The sequence below is a fragment of the Macrobrachium rosenbergii genome, chromosome 16, assembly GCF_040412425.1.
Source record: "Macrobrachium rosenbergii isolate ZJJX-2024 chromosome 16, ASM4041242v1, whole genome shotgun sequence".
Classification (NCBI taxonomy): domain Eukaryota; kingdom Metazoa; phylum Arthropoda; class Malacostraca; order Decapoda; family Palaemonidae; genus Macrobrachium; species Macrobrachium rosenbergii.
Window position 1 is genome coordinate 39,487,166 of NC_089756.1, and position 23,784 is coordinate 39,510,949.

General features: G+C 35.3%; 1 protein-coding gene across 3 annotated transcripts in view; it reads left to right on the plus strand.

Moving 5' to 3' along the window:
* Positions 1 to 17,438, plus strand: part of LOC136847327 (uncharacterized) — a 173,410-nt gene extending 155,972 nt beyond the window's left edge. For 2 of the 3 annotated variants that reach the window (XM_067118904.1, XM_067118906.1), the window contains 9 exons: positions 238 to 410; positions 553 to 765; positions 2,148 to 7,098; positions 7,398 to 7,616; positions 10,380 to 10,424; positions 10,875 to 11,060; positions 11,228 to 11,378; positions 12,023 to 12,160; positions 13,410 to 17,438. In XM_067118904.1, the coding sequence (XP_066975005.1) occupies positions 238 to 410; positions 553 to 765; positions 2,148 to 7,098; positions 7,398 to 7,616; positions 10,380 to 10,424; positions 10,875 to 11,060; positions 11,228 to 11,378; positions 12,023 to 12,160; positions 13,410 to 13,897 (6,564 nt within the window). In that variant the 3' untranslated portion in view covers positions 13,898 to 17,438. The remainder of the gene's footprint in view (positions 1 to 237; positions 411 to 552; positions 766 to 2,147; positions 7,099 to 7,397; positions 7,617 to 10,379; positions 10,425 to 10,874; positions 11,061 to 11,227; positions 11,379 to 12,022; positions 12,161 to 13,409) is intronic. The other variant, XM_067118905.1, reaches the window with a different exon arrangement.
* Positions 17,439 to 23,784: the final 6,346 nt, after the last annotated feature.

Below are 23,784 nucleotides of genomic sequence, written 5' to 3' on the forward strand. Positions count from 1 at the left end.
TTGTACTTTTTGTTAGTATTTTGTTGGTCAATGTTTCATTTCTGAGTGACAGTGCAAAGACCATAGTGTATTTGGAATATTTTTGCAATGTTGGTCAGTGTATGTGGTTTTAGATAATGTAAATGAATTAATGCAGCCTTAAGTATATTTTTTTGTGCAATAAAATAGTTGTCTTCTGTTCTTTATCACTCTGTGAATATCTTTTGTATGACATTTCATGCATCTCTTCCCATTCAGGTTACAAAGCCTGCTAATGTGTGGAGCTTTGGAGTCATAATGTGGGAAATTGCTAGTCGAGGATTGATGCCTTACACCAATCTTGATGACGATCGTGTCATACAAGATGTAATTATTGATCATTCAACCATCCTGGAACCCCCAAAAGGCCTTGAATTACATGCCGAGAAAATGTAAGTCATTGCTGTACATCTTTATATCTTTAGAACATGATTAGCCACTTGGGAAAAGATAGATCATCATAATTTTGCAGTTTTTGTTACTGTTACTTTTGTAAGCAGCATGTGTCATTATTAGCACTTAAACGCATTTCAGATACAACATCATGAAACTGAGTTGGTCTCCTGTGTCGTCACGTCCGCCCATAGATCATCTTACCTCGTTATTGTCGCACCTTTGGGAAAACCAGTCTGTAACTTCCCATGATGCTACCTCAATGAATGACTTTGAATTTCGATGGAATCAACTACAGCAGCGCCAGTCTCATAATCACAGCATCACTCATGGTGCAAATACACTGGACTTGAGGTGAATTTCTAACTGGTCTTGAGTATAATAATATATGAAATTTTATTTCCAGATTGTTTAGACCTGGATCTTTGGAGTTTCACTTGTTTACTTATTTCTTGCCCACATATAGTTTCCCATCATGCATTTTGAGTTATTCATATAATCTTTTTATTTTTTTTTGTTGGGGGCAAAGGGTTTTTTCTTATCCATTCATAGTAGCCCTTGACCCTAGAACACTGATAGATGAAATGTCAATAAAGCATCTCCGCCTCTAATGAGAAATTGTCACCATTCACTGCAAACATGCTCATTATTTGTCGGTTGAATGGTTGTGAAGATTAAACAGGCATTACATCAATAATTCATATCAGCACCAAAAAACTTCATAATATATAATAGAATACAGTAAAATAATAAAGTTTGATTAGAAATTTCTTCATGCAGGAACTTTCATAAAATCTGTACATATTTTTTTTCTGCTAACTGAACTGCTCAACTTCTTTCACTTTGCCTTGCTCATATCTCTCATCCTCTCCCCACCTTGTAACTGAATGGCAAATCTGATAGGCGAGCTGTAGGAGAATCTTTTAAGAATAACACTATGGCCAAGTTAAACTACTTGGTAATCTTTATTTTTTGCCCTTACAACACTAATTATGTCGATCCAATGCAGAAGTTAGATATTGCCCATGAATTGCCAGTTGAAGTTGGCACATTCCTATGTGCTAATTTTGACTTATTTTGAGGTGCAGGATTTCAAAAGAATGTGTTACATATGTTGAATGTAATGTCTCTGTTTATAATGTCATAGCAGATATACAGTAGGTACAGTGTCTTATTGATCAGTCTAAGAACTGTTAATGGTAGCATAAACATTTTTTTAAACTTTGAACTTTACATCCTAAGTTTTTCAGATGTTTTAAGTAGTTCGTAAATATTTTCATCAGGAGAAATTGGGTCAGTGACCCAGACAACCACAATACCAGATAACACCCAGTCACTTACAAAGAAAATTCATTTGGGTTAAATTTGCATTGTGAGTTTAGTTTTTGAATTTCTTGCAGTTCAGTGCAACAGTTTCTGCAAGCACTTTGTGCTAGCTTTTAAAGATTCTTTGATCATTTGTTTGTAATATTTACGTTTAATATGCATTTAAATTATAGATTTGAAGAATATTGTTTTTAATTCGTAATAGTGACCACACACGCAGCTGAATTACTTTGTTTTGAGGAGCTGGTTATTATCCCTAATTTTAAGCCCTCATTTAAAGTTGTCAACTGTAGGAAGGCCTTTTGACATAAACAGTACTGATTTTTTGTTTACATATTTTAAAGAACTTTTAGTTAATGAAAATGAAGCTGAATACGTAGAACGTTCATATACCTCTTTGCTTTTTTCAGGTTTGAGAGTGACTTCAATTTATCAACTCCTTATGGTGGTCACATGAGTGGGGCATTATCTCCAAGCCTTCAGAACTTACATGGCTCTGTGGAAGACTTAGATGCAAAAATGGCTGCCAAGTTTGGGTCAGCCATGCCTTCATGGCTGGGAATGGAACCTGGTCAGCCAATGGACAGTTTAACAAGGGAAATAACTGATGCCATCTTGAAGTTGGACGACTATCTTGCAGGAGAGAAAAGTGAGCCAAGCACCGCAGTGACGTCACCTGAAAAGGATGGCGTTAATTTCAAGTTGGGGAAAGATTCTTTTGTTTCTCATCCGCCAGAGTCAAAATTGGTGCATGCAATGAGTGGGAGTGGCCACCCAAGTTTGACCAGATCTTTGTCTGAGGGAGATGAAGAGGGTTTCACTATGAGACTTGAGCAGGGTGAATTTACTGAAATGGTGCGCTTGAAAAGTCAGAGTGTCCAAGATTTCATGAGGCTGACTGTAGTAGATGACGGAAGTGATTCTGATAATGCTAGTCAGAGGAATTCCCTAGCCTTTGAACCAGTCAACAAACCATTAGCGTCAGAGAAGTCCTACTCGAGTGAAGGAAATATCAGAGAAGCTCTGAGAGACGTCAGGTTCATGGGAGATTTGGAAAGACTACAGGCAGAACATAAGTATTCGATAATAACAGAAGCAAGTCGTGAGAATCCATCATCTATAGAATTCAGAGGTCAGGAATATAATTTCGATAAGCCATTAAGCACGTCAGATATCCAAGGGGATTTTCTGGAAGCTGGATCAACAGACAAACTTGCAACTAGTGTAGATTCTGATAATTCAAATATCTTCAGTGATAAACAAAATGGTGAACAGGATCCTTTTTTAGGTGAAGTTATCTCCTCTGCTTGTACAGAGGAGAGGATCCCTAATGCTTATCCCATTCCTGGTAAGGAAAGTGAATCTTCTAGTGGTTTTGTTAACAACTCTGTGGTACCCAAAGCTTTATCAGCATCTCCAGATTTTGTGGTTTCATCTCGAGAGAAGAAGCCCATTGCCTTACCAGATATCGTTGTTCATGATTCATCTGTCAAACTGAGCACACCTAGTCCACCTCCAGAAGATAGCCCAGTGAAAGTTGTTAATGCCAGTCAGCCAAAAGAATTTCGAGTGGTGTTTGCAGAAAACATTTCAGTTTGTGATAGTAATGTTAATAATGAAAAAGGAAGTGAGTCAGTATCCTTTAGTGAAAACATTAAAGAAAACAAGTTGCAAGCATCACTGTGTGAAGCTGACAAAAACCAAAGGGCAGATGATATGGGGAAGAAAAATAAACAGAGTGGAGAGTTTGTAAATAGTGTCAAAAGGGAGGAGCCTACTAGTAAAAAGGAAGAAATAATCAAATTCTTAGACTTTGTTCAAGAAAATCCAAGGCTTCAGTTGTCAAGCACACCATTGAAACCTCCCTCATTTGAGGTAGCTCCACAGGTATTAGGAAGTGATGAACATAAGATAATAGAGGAGATGAGTAGCAGTGAGGAATCCAGCTTGGAAAATTCAGACAACGAAGAGAGTGGGGATTTTTCAAGTGGAGTAGTTGGAGTTGACCCAGATAATTCAGGAGTGAAGCAGAGACTAGTGTTTGGATATCAGAGTGAGAGAAGCCGTAAAGACAGTGGCAGTAGCAGTCATAGTAGTAGTAGCAGTAATGACAGCAGCAGTGACATTGAAAGTTCTGATGAAGAGGACTGTGAGAATGAAAATAATAATGTGGAATCTGGAAAATCAGAAGCACCCAGCTATAAGCCAGAGCAAGTTATCAAAGGAGAGGAGGTTGTCATTGGGGCTTTAGAGGATTATTCGCTAGATTTATTTAAGGCTGTGAAATCCACAGCACCAAATTTACCTACCAGTCATTCAAATAAAACTGAGTGTGATACATTGCTGGAATCTAGTAAAGATGGAATTAGTCATGTAGATAATATAGAATATGATCTCGAGAAATGGGATGAATTTCTTGGAGACAGGTTGAATCAAGAAAGATGTGAATCTGATGTCATTTTTAAAGAGAGTTCAACAAGTGACTTTGATATCAAAATGGATGATTCCAATGACCTACTGGGTGAAACATTCAATCTGACTTCTACTGGTGCAAAACAAAGTGGATTTAATAGTCAAGCACAATTTGAAAAAACAGAAAAGTCCATATTAGACCTAAGTAGCACATTTGAACATAGCACATGTGGTGAAATTCAAAACATATTAAAAGATGATAGCATAGAACAAGTTGCAGATACAAGCAGGCCTACTGTTAATACAGATTTATTTTTTGGCGATTCTGATTCAACCATAAGTATCGGCAAAGGAATTTCTCAAGAAAATGGTATGAGTGAGTCTTCTAAGCCCCTTTCTTCAAGTGAAGTTTTAGGAGTTTATGATCAGGTACAGTCCAAGTCTAATGACTCATTTTTTACAGTGGTATCCCCTTCAGTAGTGACAGAGTTTGAATCACTTGAAACCTCAGAATCATTTCAGACTCCAGCTAGTAAAATGGTTGAATCTCATATAATATCATCACGTTCTGTTGTGCAAATGTCTGAAAAGGATAACGAGAGTTCCTCTTTAGAATGTAGTGCTACAGAAAAAGGAAGAAATAGTGATGTTCTGGGTAATGAGAGCTCTTGTGTTACTGACACTTTGGATTCATTTACTTACAAGAGAGAATTGTCAGTTGACAACAGCTGTGATATCTTAGAGGGCATTGCCACGAATAATAAGGCCCAGAGTTTTGTCAGAGCTGAAGTCAGTCAAAGTCCAAGTGCAGAAGTTGTAAAATCAGGCGAAGTCCCAGGCAATTTGTCCAGTACAGGGGAATCAGGTGCTGATAAAGATGAGGTTGATAGTGCGTCATTTACCAGAAAGGTCAATGAAACTTTTGTAGTTTGTGAGGACAGCACATCATCAACAACACAAACTTTGGACAAGAAGGGTTTGGAACCTAAGGAAACTAAGGCTCCAGATGTTTTAAATCTTGAGAATATTGGATCTGTTACATCAACAGAATCTGCACAGCTAATCTTGAAATCATTTGGACCTGCTACCCAAACAAATTTAATTTTGAGGGATGATGATGATTTATCCCCAAGTGCTTACCAGGGAAAATTCAAGGCTGGAGACTGTTGGTCATCCAGGGAAAGTCAGGACTCTGCCGTAGAACCCGATGAAGCAGAAAATGGGGAATTTTGGCAACAGCAAATGATGGCTTGGCAGCAGGCAGCATTTCAGACTCGTCAGCTCTTACAGCAAGCCACTTGCAGTGGGAGTGACGCTACACTTGCAAGCTTGAAAAGTTCTAGGGAAGATCTGGAAGCCAGTCCCACAAGTGATACATCATCCTCCAAAAGCCCTTATTCCTCTACAGATATGCTTAATTTAGATGATGAAGGTACTTATGTATCTTACAACACTACAGATGATGAAGAAGTTCTAGGCTACAAGCCAGAGGACATCAATGCTTTGCGTGCTGAGCTGAGCTTGAAATTAGGTGGCCTCCAAGATGAAAGAGACCAACTAGAACCAAGTGAGCCTGATGATCCTTCAGCAGGGGAGAGAGAGAATGTTGTTATTAATTACAGAGGCATCGTCACAACAACATTATCTCCAATCAAGGAGGAAAGTTTTCTAGATGAAGATGATTCTCCAGTTAGGAAAGTGAGCAGAAGCAATAGCAGTTCTGGTTTTCCTATGTCTGTAAGCTTGGAACTAGAGGAACCATTGAAAAATATGTTGAGTCAGTGTGCAGAAAAGGGTAGTGATACTTTTGTCATCAAAGAAGAAGTAAATTGTGATGCTGATAATAAAGGGATTAGTTTAAGTGAATTTGCTTTTGCAGAAGATTTAGATGAGACTGAAGATAAAGAATCTGGTACAGTGAACACCAGCCTCATTTCTTCCCCTGTCATTAGACAGGATGCAACAACTACCTCAGAAGTTAGTGTAGATGGTAAAGAGGAACCTAAAAGCTTAGAGAATACCCATAATAGTCTCATTCTTGAAGATCTAGAAAATGAAAATGGTCCCTCTTCAATACAGATTTACGAAGGTGACGACGTAGATGCTGATGATGTTTTAGTCGTTGACACAATCACCAATGAAGCCACCATCGTTGAAGGTGGGATACCCAGGAGCCATTTGGCATTTATGACAGATAAGCAGCAGCCAGATCCATCAGATGTTCAGCCATTCCCCTACGATGATTCAGATGATGTTGCACTAGAGTCAATTCCTTCAGTTAGTAGCTCAAGATTTGATGAACTGAGGCACCAAGAGCAGCTTTCTATCAACAAAGCATCTTGGGATAGTCATCATGCAGCTGAGGATCAAACCTGTAATGGAGGTTCTGAGTCTAAACCTGGAGAGGGGTTAGTCAATGGCTTTGTTACATCTGATGAAAATATAGATGGAGGAAAGGAAAACAGCGAAAATTATGAATCTCCTCAGGGAATTCAGGTACCACATTACCATTCGTACTTCACTTCAGCTTTGAGTACAATATCCCATCCAAGTGCCAGTCTAGAGGAACCCCCGCTGTTTGAGCCCGTAGAACACATATCTCTCCCATATGATGTGAATTACCCAGCTGCAGGTGAGCATTTGCAGAGCTTAGATGATGTTAGTGAAAAAGAGGAGGAAGAGGAAAACAAGCAGGTTAGTGATGATGAAGAGGATGAACTAGAATCAGAGCGTCCTATCAAATTAAATTTTTTAGGCCGCTTGTACTCTGGTGATTCTGAAGAGCTGAATGGGACACCTGCTAAAACCAGTATAGTGGGGGAGCCACCATTAGCCCCAGATTTGAAAGAAGGAACTAGCACTGCCAAGATGAATGATGCAGAAGCTTCTGATTTAAGTGACCTCAACAAGATGACTTCAGCAGAATTTCTGGCTTCAAAGAAATATCAGGTAATAAAACATCATGAATGGAGCAGTAAGACGTAGCCACTATTTGATACCTGTAGTTCTTTTTTAAAATCGTATCAGACTTTGATTTTTGAGGGCATACGCATGCTCATTTATTCATTTACTGAAATTATGAGGTGTAAAAGCTCCGATTTTATAGAAATCTAAATGAGACTGTCAGTTCAGAAAGCTGAGACAGGATATAACTTTTTATTGCATAACAGGTATTGTAAAATCTCTCATTGACTTGTTAATGTATTTTCATTGTATAGAATATGATGGATTTTATGTTGCGCTTTCAGATAAACGATAATGAAGATATAGAGGAGCATATAGTAGTAGAACCAGGTTATGAAGAGGATTCAGATGATGATGATGATGGCATGGCATTAACTCCTGGAAAGTTAAGCAATGTTCAGTTCCGCATGAACACCCGAGACCCTTGCTACACCCCAGATTGGGAAAGTGACTCTGAGAGTGATGAAGAGAGTTCGTCCACTAGTGGGGAATTCATGTGGAAGGTAATCAAATAAGTTTAGCTGGGGTGATGCAAAAAATAGAGTTAATTGTTAAAAATGTTTTTCTACATGTAACCCCTAACCCTTGCTAAATAGTGACACTGCTTTCCCAAAGTAATCGTAAAATGTGAAAATATTAAATGAAGATTATGTAATACTGTATATGAAACTATTAGCTACTTACATGTAACAAGACTTAAATTAATCAACACACTTAAGACTAGGCAAACTCAAATTAGAAGAAATGAGATTATGAAGCCCACCATGAATGAGAGGGCAGGAGGATTATTTTGCTATTGGAATAGGTAAATGTTATACCCAGATGCGTTTCATGGAGTTACTCCCACTTGTTGGATACCCCATAGATCCAAACACTCAGATTTCTTTAGGACCCATGATTGATCCTATCACAACTCCTAATGGCTGCAGTGTAAGTAGGATGAATATTAACTTCTGTTTGATAAATAAAAAACCAGTGAATTTTGCTTGACTGTGAATGAGAGATATTGATGGAACAGATGATAATTGATTTCTCTCATTTCTCATCTTTTCATATTGATCCAATCGTCAAAGTTTCTTCACGCTTGACGATATAGAGAACACCCTTAGAGTAAAAAACACTGATATATCTGTACCCCAGAATGAGTTTTAGAAGCAGTGGGTTGATCCAGTTCACTTTTGAGTACCAGGAACATAAGATATGTCCTTAGCATTTTTGAATTTCAATGATTATTAGTTGATGTGTCATCTTACAATTTTCCTAGTATATTACGAATCTAAGTAAGTATTACATACCCTAGTATGAAATATACATTACTATTTTAAATACTCTTCTGGAATTCCCTGTATGTCTCATATTTGCTTGCATTTTGTGTATGTTTGTACAGTCACAGTTTCATTTCATGTCTTAATAGGAAATGAATACAGTAGTGTTTTTCTTCTGTTAATTGTATGCATCAACTTGTTGTAATGAGATTTCTGTTATTCTACACTCCATGCAGTATTACCAGAGTGCATAAAATAGGGCCTAAACTTAACATGCAACCAGTGTGTCATTTCTAGAATATTGTAGGGCTCACCCAAAGGTTAGGTTCATAGAGAGAGCAAGGTAGAGTTTAAGGGGTTGGACAGCTAGGTGGAGAGAAACCAGAGGAAACAGAATAAAAGCAGAAGTTAGAAAGCTAGGTAGCTGGGTCTGAAGAACCTTTAGTACCATCTGCAGTAGGCCCCATGATGTGCACTATGTGGCCTTGTAAATTAACAGAATCCTCAGTATAACACTACAGAAGTGGCTTGATTAGAGTGCTATATCAGGAATGTCATGCTTTATGTTTATCTGCATGTTTCATACTAATGGTGTTGGGTAGTATGTTCAAAGACTTATTGCTGTGATGTCATGTTTTAATAATTTTATGGTTATCTTAAATTACTAATTAATGTAAGCAGAGTAAAATTCATTACTGTACTAATAATTTAAGTAAAACTACATAAAATATAATAACTTCTAGAAAGACTAATTAGGATGAAGAGAGCTAGTGATGCACTGTACCAGAGATATTGAGTGAGGCCAGGGCCAGGTGTGTCAGAGGAGTATGAGTTAAATGTTTGTGTCCTTCAAGTCCCTTGCTGCTTATTATAGTAAAATGAGGCAAGTTAGAGAGATATATCTGAAAAGGAAGCCTCTGGGACTTGGTATATGCGGATGACTTGGTGTTACAAGCATAATTTGAAAAAAGAGGTGGTAGGAATGTTAAAAAGATAAAAGAGTGGAATGCTAAGGTTCATGGCCAGAATGCAGTGAGAGTTCATATTATGAATGTGGATTGCTGAGATATGTGATGTCCAGTGACTGGAAAATAGGCAGAGATTGTAAAGGTTAAGATGGTTGAGATATGTGATGAGAAGGGATGGAAACAGTTAATCACGAAAGTAGTAGCAAGACCAAGACCAGTAGGAAGGCCTAGGAGCATTTCTAGGTCCTCTGAATAATCCTTGATTATATTACAAGTAGCATGATGATCATAAAAAATAATCTTTAACTGTTTTAGAAGAAATATGGTACTGAAGTTAAGTAATCATGAAATGCTGCAGAATTTAACATTATGATTGAAAAATAACTGTGTATAGTTTGGGTAATTATAAATTCTTGAAAGTTTTGTTGTAATTATGCTTGGGGATTGAAAAATAATTGTATATATTTTGGATATTCGTAAATTCTTGGGTTTTGTTGTAATTATACTTGATTTTATTTTTGGATCCATTTTGAACTGCAGAAAAAGAAAACTTTCAAAATTGTATAGGATTCATTCTTGAAAAATATATAATTGATTTTGTGTAATTCTTGTGATGGTCATTGTTATTATGGCTTATTATCACATTACTGTATGTACAAAATGTAAATATAATTTTTAACCTTAGGTTTTATTCATAATTAGAGTACAGTACAACCACTTTTTTTATACTGTATAAAAAAATGTAGGTAATCTAAAGTATATCTTAAATGAAATATTGTGAGAATGTTGGCTTTTAGCATGTCCTTGAACCCACCTGAAGGTGAGTGCAGGATATTTGTTGCATGATTCTTTTATATGAGGAATGACCTTTTGAATAGTGTGGCTGTGGTGACTGGCAGCCTTTCAAGTTAGCCTAGCATCTAGGGGTTGATGGTGCAGTAATGCTCAACATTTTCCTATGCTCTAGCGTAAGCATGTACGTACTAACTTGTGTTTGTGCTAACTTGAGTTTGTGATTTTTTGGAGCAAACAGGAGGATGAGGAAAAGCATGATGGGGAAGACCTTCAAGAAACAAAGGTAGGTGAAGATTTTTTTATTTTTACTTTCAGTTTGTTAAGGTAATGTAGTTTGTTACCGTGCTGTATTTGTGACCACAAAGGATGGTAGGTTTTTATAGCATGTGATTCTGGAAATTGGTATTTAGTTTAGTATAAATATTTTCTTGACAGCCCCCAACTCTTAGTTCTCTGGTATGAGAGGGTGCATTCAAAGAGCAACAACCAGAATTGAATTCTTATGATCTGGACTTTTGTAGCTGCCATTGAACTTGTTCTCCTTAATCTCAGCTTGAACCCTAGCTTAAAAAGAGACTTATTTCATATCCTTTCCTGTTGATGTTTATTGTATGCACACACATCTGAAGCTATAGAAGTGTGATCATTTAAAGCAAGCTCTACTTTTAATCTTATTTTGAAGTAAATCCTTGAAATCACTTATAATCTGACTATTATTTAATCTCGGATACAGCCTGGGGAAGAGTGTCAGCAGTCTAATTACACCTTAGACGTGATAGAGGAGGAGGCTGAAGATGGAGACTACGATGATGGATGCAGTGATGATTCTGAGAGCGGAGAAGAAGAATTTACCCCTTCTAAATGGAACAGAGACCTAACCCCTTCCCACTCCCTTCTTAAGAGTCCTCAAAACAAATCTGTAAGTTTGACTTGTTTAGATAATGTTTTGTCATACATTGGAAGATGATGACACTTTCTGTCTTTGGTAGACACCAATAAAATTATTTATTACAAGTTAATACACTTGCTTTTTATAATGTTAAGTTCTTTATTAATATATATGAAAGCTTTGATTTGTATTCTTAGAGCTTAAAGAAAAGTGTCAGGTGGAAACGTCAGCGCCATCATCGTGTATACGAGTATCCCCCTGAACCAAGGTCCTGGGAGCCCACACCAACTGAATCCCATCACCGTCGTTCTTGGGGACGGTCATCTCTAGATTACCTCAGCCTAGCAGGTGTGTAAAGAGTTTAATATTTTGAAGGAATATCAAATGGAAAAATCTAGTTTTTATTTTATTGTAGTATAGGCACCATTGCCCTACAGAGTTAAGTTCACATTTTCAGAGTCAGGTTGATTAAGAACATACAGTATTTTAAGGCAAGTGTGGGTTACCAATTAAGGGAAAGAGCATGCCTGTCACCCATCCTTTATCCTACCCAATTTTTTTTATTTATCCGTAGTCAGCTATTCATTGAATGGTAGTTGCCATCTCACACTCCGTTGAAGGGGAAAAATCAGTATTTGTATAAAAGAAATTATCCAAGGCAAGGTGATGTTCACACAAAATTTCAAGCCACTTCTGAACTAGAAGTCTGTATCAGACTATACATGAAAGTGAATCCAATTGACTGGCATTTTCATATTGTGATAATGCTACTCTTATCCTCACTAAAAAATTGTTTCATGAGAACAGACACATTGCTACTCTTTCATAGGGCACACCCAAATAATATGTACTTAAGTGAGAACTGAAAATGAGGTTGAGGGGTTTGCTCGAAAGAACCTTAATTACTGTTTCCAGTGTACTGCACAAGGCATACTGTAATCACTACCCATTTGTAGGGATGATAAAAACTTCTATATTACTATTCTTTTCAGACTGGGATTTAGGTGATGACTTTGTAGCAGATGATAGTGGAGACATGGATGATTATGTATACAGGAAACCTACCAGACCAGCACCACCGCCACCTATTTATACCCTAGGGTCTATAGCTTACGATGATACTGCAGAAGGTTTGTGCTTAACTGTCGGTAATTTATAGTTTTGGCAAATGGATACATGTGTTTCACTTAATTTGGCACTCAAATCAATTGGTCTCAAGGGTGAAAGCAAATTGTTTTTTCAAGTAGCAGGATAATAAAACTTTGGTTTTAGCCACCAGTCAGGGGACTCTTATGGCAATTCTCCTAAATACTCCAGAGTTAGGTTACTCACTCACCCTGCAAATGTAGCCCTCCATTTTTCTTTGTCACTGCAGTTATTTCTTTACTTGTAGCTTCCAGCACCTATTTATTTTTCATGTATTTGTATTTAAGAATGAAGTAGGGTTCTTCTTAAATGTAGCAAAAATAGTGTTTCTGTTACAGAAGTTACAAGACATAATAATAAGAAATTGGTAAATACTTTACGAGAATAAGTGAAGCTGTCCATAAACATCATGAATAAATGCAGACTTGGATCTAGGACCAAGTTGTAGTAGAGTTTATTATTAGGGTTCATCTTTCCCACCACTTGCAGCCATATCGACATTGGTCAGCTTTTCACAATGAGCAAGGAGGAGGAGGAGGAGGAGTAAAGAAAAATCCAATGCCTCCAATTTGCATTCATTTTCTTCAGTCAAAAGATTTTCATAATATTCCTTTGATATTGCCAGCAGCATCTTATCAACTTTAATTCTTGAATTTTATCTTTTATATACTTTGCCCTTTTCGTAATTTTCCATAGCCAATTTTTTGTCTTGGATACAGTATATCTCTCTTCCTTCTACTGTGCTGAGATTTTGGTTCCTTTCTTCCCAGCTCCCCTTCTTGCATACATTTCTTATGGCCCGTGTGATGTGCAGCAACTAATCCACTTGTAACAATCTTTTTTCCTGTATCAATCTTTTTTCCTTTGTTTGCCACTATGTAGCAGCTGCTGGAAGAGATAGTGTTTGGTATGATATTCAGCACATGTCAAATTGATTTAACATAAAAGTATTTGTAGATTTTTTTCCCCAAATTTTCATGGATACTAACTCCATGAATTGACCTTTGACACTGGAGGAGAGGTAAGTCAGTTATGTTTTCTCCAACAGTAATCATGCCTCTTGTGCACAGATGCTAAAGACAGCTTACACTTCTCAGTTACTACCTTACTAATTAAATAATTTTTGTTATTCAGCCAGACAAGAGATTTATGAAACTGGCTTGTACTGTATAATGATGAATTCAGTACTGTAAGAGAGAGTAACATCTTTGAACAATAATTTTATGCTTTCAGGATTTTTAGAAGAAAATGGTGAGTTTTTCATTCGATCGTCTGGGTCACCCTTCACATTTACAAGTTCCTCTTTTTCGGCATCCGATTTTTTCCCTGGAACCACATACTATAGTGAACAGGATCACAGGGATATTTTGCCTGATCCCATTGCTGACGAAATAGCGAGTGAAATGGCAGAACCTCATTTGATACCAGACTCTTCCCAGTCAGGAGACAGCAGTAGTAATTTACACATGAATAAGTATTTGGTTATAGATGATGAAATGGAACAGTCATCTCCTACCAATACTGGCTTGGGCCAGCTACGACACACGAGAGATAAACTGCGTCTAGAGATACCCACGATTTCAGTAGCTAGTGATGGTACCAAAGTCACAGGAGCATTTACTCTTGGTAGTGAACAGAGTGAATATGGAAACTACAGTGGGCAAGATATTTCATCTGCAGTCAAACAAACGAGAAGTGAACCTGAAGTGAGTGAGGTTTGAGTGTCGAGTAGTTAGTGCATTTTATTGATCATGTGAGAAAAAGTGAATACAGTTTAGTGGATTGTGAAAGTTACTGCCTAGCAGTTCTTAAAAGTTCTCAGGACTTCCTAAGAAATTGATAGTTAAATAAACAGGTTGTTTAGATTATCAGAAAGCCTGATGTTTTCTAGATATGTGTATGAGCAGTTTGTTGATGATTGCGAACAATATAATTATTACTTTATAACTGAAGTTGTGTACTGAATTGTCCATATGATTTTCAAAGAAACTGTGTTATTGTTCCAACTGCTGTTAGAATGTGGAAGGTTCTAATTGTGCAGCGTTTGTGACAACGCCCATATATAAACAAAAGGAGCTGTGGAGATAAAGCTGTGCTACAATGTGAGAAACTTGAACTTTTGGGGTGTTCATGTATATTTAGATGAATTATTCTTCATATACAGTACTGTACTTTCATACATGGAGTAAATGCACAGCACAAACACATAGAGAATTTTTTTTTAGAAGACATGTAATTACACTTGCATATCATTTATAAAGAGATATGGATTGTGATAAAATATTTGTAGATACAATTTGTTTAGTATGTAAAAATTATGCAATATACTGGTGATATGACTAGAAGTGTCCATTGCTTCTAAATTCATGCACCACTCATGCAAGGTTATTTATTTAATTGTCTGAACCGTTCTTGCGTGGGGATGCCTGAATCTAGAATGATGATGATTTACAAAGTGCACAACCAGTGCCTCTATCTCTCTTGAGTCATGGGGAGAAAAACAAAGCTGCCGTCCACAATTTGCCTCTAAAACAAATATCCTCTTCTGCAGATAAGATTAATTGTAGTGAATAGAAATTCCAAGTTTTTAGACTACTGATAAAATTGTTGAGTGTTACAATGAGGGTATTTGTATTAACTATATTTTTTCTTCTTATTTTCAAAGTGTGACATTTTAGAACTGAATGCGCAAGGGGTACAATCATAAACTCTCAAGCATTATAATATAATGCCAGTCCAGTGATTTTTTTTTAAATATTGTTATAGACTGTTCATAATTGTTCCTCAAGAAGTCTGCATATTCACGTGCTATGTTGTTATTGCAGGTTTTTATGTAATTGTATGTCTTTTGAGCATGGTTGTACAAAGCACTTTAAAAACTAATGATAAGTTTGGATATTTATGTTTTTTGAACTGAAAGTAACTGAAAAAGTACATAGTCAAACACAGAATTCCGTTAATTGAACTTGCAGGATAATCAGTAAATAATTTCATGTCATCAGTTGTGTCTTGAAAATAAATTCTATTGGTGTAAAATCAAAGTTACTATTTTACAAAGTTACTATGTGTGGTAGCCAGGTATTTAAATTTACTTTCCCTGTTGCCTGTTGAGATTACAAACAAACGGAGAGCTCCACAGCATAGCATAATCTTTCCTGAAGCAGCACATGACCAGTGCATTAGTTTTATTGGATAAACTTTCCCTGCAAAAACCGTGCCTGTTGAGTCATATTGTTATATGCTGTATATTAATATCTTTGTTTAATAAGGTGTTGTGAATGCAGAAAATCCACATTACCTCAGATACTCTTGTAAGCATTAATTCAGGTGATGTATTGCATTTGTTTAAAATTTTCTTTGGGTATCAAAAGTGTCATCAAAGTACTTTCAAAAGACAGTTATGATATCTGACTTTCAAAAAGCATTATGAATTCAAGTTTTGTCAGATACTACCTGGAAAAGAGGAAAGGCTTTTGCATGACATAGTAAGAGTGATATGCTATACAAATACTGAATGCTTGGATTTCTTTTAGGGTAAGAAAGCTAAAATGAAGGTATAATGTACTTGTAATATTTATATATCTAAGTCTTTACGAATTTAAAAGCACGAGTCAAGATATTGGGAATGTAATGTTATTACTTGAACACACAAAGAGTTTGTTCCTGTATGTGTGATATTGGAGTTAATTAAAATGTTAAAATTTTATGTAACATTGAAATAGGTTTTGTTGTGTTGTGACATTATTTAATCTCAGAAGACTTTTTGTGAGAATGGGGTTCATTAGTTATAGCTACAGTAGATGTTATCATTCAAGAAGTACCTCATAAGAAGAAATTATATCAGTGGCATAGATGGAATATTTGCTCGTATTTTTGTTAATTTGTTTTCATAATTCAAGGAAGGTACATAATTATTGTATTTGCAACTGTTCATGTTCTCATGGGTAGTCTCTTACATTTAGAAGGTATAAACAGGGTGGTAATGAATATTCATTCTTTTTAAAGTATTTTCAAACAGAATCATGTTGGTCATCAGCTCTGAAAAAAGGGCTGTGGAACATTATATGCCTACCCCATTAATATTATCAAATTGGAATATATTGCATAGTGCAGAACACTCCCTACATGCATACTAGATTAAAAAGTAAAATCAAATCCCTTAATTATGCCAAATTTTGATCAGAAAAAAGCATTTATCTAAAAAAGTACACTTGAAAACCAGTAACAAAGTTTTGCCAAATATCATTTATCTCAAGAATAATTCTAGAAAATAATGAACTGAAGTATGAAATACATGAGTCAAGAGTACGGATTCACAGCCATGACTTCAACGGAAACTTAAAATTTAAAGTTAAAAAGAACGAGAGTAATGCAAAGTAACGTGTGAAGGCTGTGCTTCGAATTATGTTGTTGCAAGGATAGTGAATAGGACCAGATAACTGTATAAACACTCGTACATTGATTACATACCATGTATTCACATCAGAAATGAAATGTACTTGAAAATAAACCAAAAAGAGCAATAAGACAAAGTCTTATAAATCTTGTACATCATTAACATATGCATTATGGATTCTTCTTATAGTAGGTGTAGAACATTATGATAAATATGAGACTAGTGCTATTTCTTTGTTGACTTGTTTTAGGAAGAAATTCACCTAACAGCATATAGGGGTGAAACCCAAATTTTTTTTGCAGAAAATGTACCTTTTTTTCAAAATATAAAAGTTGCAACAATGGAAACCTTTCTGCACACCTGCTGTTAGAGGTATGGCTATTTCAGAGAAAATAAAACTGAGACAGGCCCATCTTCGGGTGTAGTGGTACTGGGGCCTATATTGGATACAGCAAAACTTCCAGGAAGACTTATCTTAAGAACTTTGTAATATAATTTTTCAAGTCTTAAGAAAAAGTGAACCACTGGAAACAGAACTAACCCACATCTGTTCCATTCCAAAGTTTATGCTTGCAATCCCACTGCTTATACATCTGGAAAGGGAATGTAGAAGCAACGTGACGTTTGCTGATTATTATTGTAAAGTAGTACCAGGCCACAGGGTCTGATTTCTTTATTTGTATGGCCAGCTCATAGGATTCATTTAAAAATGAAGGGTAAAAAAGTGGAGTAATGGGAAAGGTCAGTGTAAACAGAGAGCTGGGTGGGAGAGAGAATGGATGGAAAGTAATACTGTATACGGTTAGTTCAAAAAGTGTTCCAGTTTGAGGCCATAGGGTTGTGTAAAGAACATTTAGTATTTAAAATTCTTAAAAGTTGTGTCTAGATATTTCAGTGGGGTCATTCAAGTAGAGATTTTAGTTTGGAAACTGAACTAATGTACAGTTGTTATAATGAAACACAACAAGACCAGGGAGCCCTTGTGTGCAACTCAGGGGACCCTAACATTGCACTGAAAGACGAGGGACCTCTTTAGGGCTGTAAGGACACCAATAACTTAAAAAAAAAAAAAAAGTTCCCATGGCATTTTTGTGATGTAGGCATTGCTGGCTCTGCCCTTGGTTCTAACATTTTATGAAAGACCCAGCCTATCTTCGAAGTGCTTTAAATGCATCCCCTAGATAGGGAGGCTAGCATAGTGCCAAAATATATTTTTAATACACTGAATAGATGATGTGATCTACCCTAGTTTGTCAACAGGAAGTCCTTCCTGTACACAGCATACACCTCCATGTTCTTGTGGTCTAGCTGTACATTTTTTTGAGGTCAGGTCAGTCAAAATGATTTTGGCGCATTAGGAGACTTGTTATTTCATACATTAAGAGTATATACCATTAAGCTGAAAGAGAGTATAACTGTCAGATACACAGAGCAAGTAAATCTCAGTTACTTAGTCACATAATAAAAACTTATAAATTACTGGAGTTTGGTAAATTGCTCTTTTTGGTTAATTTCATGTTTACATTTCTGCATTCCACTGATGTACAGTATCTTATGAAGTCAACTGGCCCTTTATTCAAATGTTCGCATTATCCTTGAACAGTTTTTATTTATTTTGGTATTTTACATAGTCCTGTAATTATTTATCAGCTATATGCTCATCCTTCAATGATTTTTCAAGACAGGTGTTTTTGACCTATATCTCTAATATCTGTACACATAATCACAGACTCCCTGCCTGTGGAGATAAGAAGGGCACAATATAGCAAAAAAATAATCATAATATCACAGCTGATTAAGTACAGAGGTGTGCTAGGTTGAGGTCAGTTAAGCTGAGGTGTCACTGTTGTTTCATAATACAGATATTCCATTACTGTATTCTATAAACTGACAATTTTAACGGTCATGGAGGTTGTGGAATTGTCAGTTGTTCTTCAGAGAGAGTAGTTGAATGGAATTTAAGTAACCCAGTATTTTTACAACTCCCCAAGGAACTTCGTACACATCCGTGTTCCCACAGGTTATACAAGAATCACATTGTACCCTGCAAGGTGGTTTGTGTACATGGAGAGTAAAAATTAGTTTACACTCATTCTCTACACAAGTAATCACTTGCTCGAAGGTCTCTGAATATGAGGTGTTAGAGGTGGGATATGGAAATGATCTGTGAATTTTTATTGGGAAATACATAGAGGAATGAAAGATATGAAAAGGTTCTTTTACCAAGATTTTTGTAAACTAATTTTTTGTCAAAAACTTAGTGAATTTTCAAGTAATTTAATTATGTAACCAATTGGGAATTCAGTGTCATGCAAAACTCTTTCACAGAAAATTATAATATAATTCCATGCTATCAGGTAGCTTTACGATAATGTCTGAAGGGTGTTTGGGGATGCTTTAAATCCCTCTTCCCCAAAAGTTGGGAGCATTCTGAATGAATTATCACTAAACTGCTATAAATAGATACAAATTTCTACCTATTTTTCTAAGCAGTGATGGATGGAAATATCAGTAAAATACAGTATATATAATTAGAGAAGAAATATACTGTACTTTTTCATGGTGCAAAAAAAATTTATAATTACTTTTCTCAGTGTTTATGAAAATGGAAGAAATTTCTGTTGTTGGCAAACTCTGGTGCATCACTTTTGAGTTTTTGTATTTTGTAGCTTTTTATATTGGAATGTAAACAAAGTTGTTTTGCCTTCAATAGAAGACCAAATTGAGCAAGCAACAGGAAAACTAAATTTACAGCAAGTGATAAAAATAATGCTAAGCTCATAATCGAGAAGTAGTGTGGAGTAAGTTATCCTCAGAAAAATTCTGGATCTGCCGAGGAACCTCCAAGGGTCAGATAGGTGTTACTGCCGTAACTGTACAATATTGAAAGCATTTTGTAAACTTATTGCATTAACTGGCTCCTAGTAAAATAAAGTACCCAGTAACACACCTAAGCTATCTGTCGCTGACTAATGAAGGGAAGTTGAGTATGTATATTGAAGTTTTGACCGAATTACAAAAAGTTTTGAAATGTAAATTGGGAATTAGTTGTAAATATAATAGAAATCAAAATTAGTATTGCCGACTCCACTCTTAGAAGTATCTTGATCTTAGAAGTATTAATTTAATTATCCTGCAGTTTATGCTTGTACTTAAAGAATGATTAATAACTTACACTAAGGTAATGCATTTCTGGACTGAATGAAAGTTTGAGTGAATATATTCATAGACAGAAATTTGTTTTATATTTAGGTCTTTGCTCAGTGAATCATGGTCTAGGTAGGATACAATGAAATTATTTGTAATTTTGTTGGCAATTATCATTTTCCCATTTTGCATATGTGAACTAAAATCTAGTTAAACAATTATCAGTCTTTTTGTAAATTATACTTTGTAATGCTTGATAAAAGACAAATGTCAATCTTTTATAAAGTATACTTTCTGTAATATTTTACAAACACAATTAGAGAATTCTGTAGCAATGGTGTTGGGTCTGAGAACTCTTTAGCATTACATTGGCAAATTTAGTTCCTAATTTTTCACATTAAATTAGTTCTCAGATCTGATCTATCTACAGGATAAAGAAATTAGCTCTCTGTTATAATTGGACAGTAGATTAAATCACTATTGTAAAAATTTGTGAAGAACATTTTGTATGTGATAATTGTTTATGCTGTGTGTGTGTGTGTGTGTGTGTGTGTGTGTGTGTGTGTGTGTGTGTGTGTGTAATAAAACTCTTTATTGATTGAATGAGTTGACAGTTATTTTTAAGTTCTTGAGGAAAAGTTCAGTTAATGCTTTCCATGTCATAAGTATTGGGATATATTTAGTCTGAGTTACTGAAAACCTTGGATATTAATGTAACATGATTACTGGTGAAATCTTCATTTTTTATGTTAAGGTGAGTAACCAAAAGGCTTACTGTAGATAAAATTATTACTATACAATAAGCACCCACACAATATTAGTTTGTGTACATTAATCACTGAAAATGAAAAAAGGTAACATCCACTTCAGATCATAACCATTGACAAATTAAAAGGCTTAAAATGTGAATGCTGTCAAAAAGGTATTACATAATGGTTGAAGGGATCACAGACCATTTGCAGTAACTCAGGCAACTGAATTTTACAGATATTGCTCAGGACTTATATTTAGTTGAACTGAATATTAGTTCCATACAAAGATCTCACAAACTGCTGTTTTAAATATTATTTATGAATTTTTATTTTACTGTTAAGATTTATTTGAATATCACAAATCAAACCAAATCTCACCCATGCAACATCTGCTTTGCTGAAATTTGACGAGAGGAAGCATACACTGAACTCTGTACTGTATTAATATGTATGTGTGTGTATGTCTGTGCAATAATGAAATTATATAAGTATCTTAATTGCTAAGGTTGCCAAAGAAAAACAAGTGAAACTTATTATGCATAGCAAATTAGGTAAATGATGTGAGCACAAATAAGTTGTCACAAAAGTATATATTAAGAAAATACTCAAATAATTGTTCTTTATCCCAATTTTTTTTTTTTTTTTGTCTGATTTCTCTTAGAATGATTGAGTTTCCTCTAATACGTATTCTTGATAATCTAGTCCATTAAATAAATCGGACATGATATGATGCTGGTCTAAGGGTTTTTTTTTTTTACAATAGGGGTTGCTTATGAAATAGGCATATCTTATGTTTTCTTGTATTTAGCAACTGTGCAAATAAAAGTTTTATCATATTGCATCCATTATAATTGATTGACATATGTAGTGAGGACACTTGCATATAATTCTCTGTACTGGTACTGTATATGATTAGTATTTATTCGAAGGTGGTTGTGTATATTTATTGCCTGTCTGTACAGTGATCAGGTGTAATTTTTCCAGATTACATTCACCAAAGTTTTTAAGCTGCTCTCTTTCATTTTCCTTACTGTCAAAATCTTGGTATAAGGCAAGTAATCTTTTGTAAAATATATGATGTTGAATTAATTTCTTCAGATTTTGTACAAAAGCCAAACCCTATTTGTTTCAATACCATCATTAATGGCCATAGAATGGGGTAATGCCATAGTTTTTTCTATTGCAGTTACAAGGAAGAATACCAGGACTGAAAAAATTGGATATCTCTCTCTCTCTCTCTAACTACTTTGGGTAGACTACTTAAAAAATGGTAAAATCTGTCTTGGCTATACAGTGGGCTGCATTCCATCATGACTGATTCAAAGGAAAGTATTGTATATTAAACTGCATTTACTATATTCAGTAGGGATGCTCCCTAAAGCATTAAGATCACACTAACCTCCTTGAGCTTAATAATGACTCCAAACTGGGAAAGGATGCCCTAAAGACACATGACATCAAATACACTGGGAGCTTCTGGCTCTTCCCTGGAGTCCTGGTGTTAATGTTTCATGCCCTGCTCATTTACTAACAACTGCTTTTCAGTGGCTCACTATAAATCCTGAAGTTTAGTTATGTCCACTTCTTCCACTTTTTCCAATCTGACCTCATACAACAACTTCTGAATCTGGTGTAACCTCCTAAAGCTACATAAGCACACATTTTTCAAATTGAAACATCAAAGATTATTAAATGAAAAATTTCTGTCTGTATCAAAAACACTTGATGAACCTTATGAAGTGAATATCATATGGTAAAAGATTTAAAATGGAGGCTATACTTACAGGTGAATGTACTCAAAAGCAAGTTAAATGCATTTTTACCTTTTCTTCTGATCAGTTTTCATACTCTGCTTTTTCTTGTTATGATTTCCTGTCAATGAAGCGTACACATTCGTTTCATTCAGATTTTTCTTCAATTTATTGTCTCAGGACAAATGTGCTGACAGATGGTGAGCTCTGCTGACTGGTTGAAGGGTAAGGTACTGAAGAATGGATGGGTATTACTCAAACCTTGGTTGCAAATATTTCAGAGCTTTTGAGTGGTTTTACTCTCTTCTTCTGACACTTCTATTTCTGCATATTTTCTAACACAAACAAATATCAAAAGCATCAATCATGAAATGAGAGAAACTTACTGAGCAAGAAAAATGGAACAGCTTTCAGGGTCTGAAAACAAAATACTGATATTGGCTTACTTATTTAGATTAAATTTTAATAGCATGGTGAAACTATGAGTCAAAATTTTGAATGTTAGTCAACTGGAATGAACTAGAATTTTATAAAAGTCCACATTCTACATACAGAAATTGTGACATAATTAGGTAACAATGTCAATAAATATATGGCTACAACTTTCCAGTTTCACTTGGCTTAAGGGGTGCGCCGACTGCCGAATTTCAATTAATTGTTGAATTTTAGTTACTACCAGTTTTTAGCTGTTTTATGCCCAAATAAACATATCCTGAAGCGATAATACTAAAAAATAATTTTAGATTGGCTTACTGACAATTTTGCTCATTGCTTGTGTGACACTGGGCCACAAAAAAAAAAAAAAAAAAAAAAAAATTGTAAAAAAAGGTCTGTATGAATAATTCAGGATAGGATTAAGTAAGTTATACAATGTTTTGGACTGTTTTATGTGTAAATAAACATCTAGAAACATTATTGCTAAAAAAAAATGTTTAGATTGGTTCAAGGACAATTCTGCTCATCGCTTCTGTGGCACTGTGAACAACAAATTGTAAAAAAACGTAAGTCTATGAATGACCCTGGATAGGATCAAGTTTTAGAGTTACTCACTGTTTTGGACTGTTTTACGTGTAAATAAACATATCCTGAAATGTTATGGCTAAAAAAATGTTTAGATTGGTTCATGGACAATTTTGTTCATCGCTTCCACAGCACCGTGAATGACAAATTTTAAGAAAAAACGTAAAACGAGTGAAAAAAAAAACATTGAAAAATAATTGTCAACCACTAAAATATCCCATTCTCTCTACAGGATGTGTCAGAGAAAATGGGTTATAATGATATAAGGATAACCTGCTCTAGTTGTCCAGATTCTCTCAGGATTTTTGAAAATCCAAAAATATTTTTCTTTTGCTGTTTTCTCAAACCTCACTTTTTTCAAAACTACATACTTATTTCTCCAAGAAGACTGAACCAAATTCAATTACACTTTTACAAAGTGTAGTATAATTATAATTTTATTTTGTTGTTGGGAAAATTGCTTTTCTGTGTAACTTTTAATTCTATATATTAATTTTGAAAAGTGACACCATGATTTTTTTCAACGGCAAATCAACTCAACT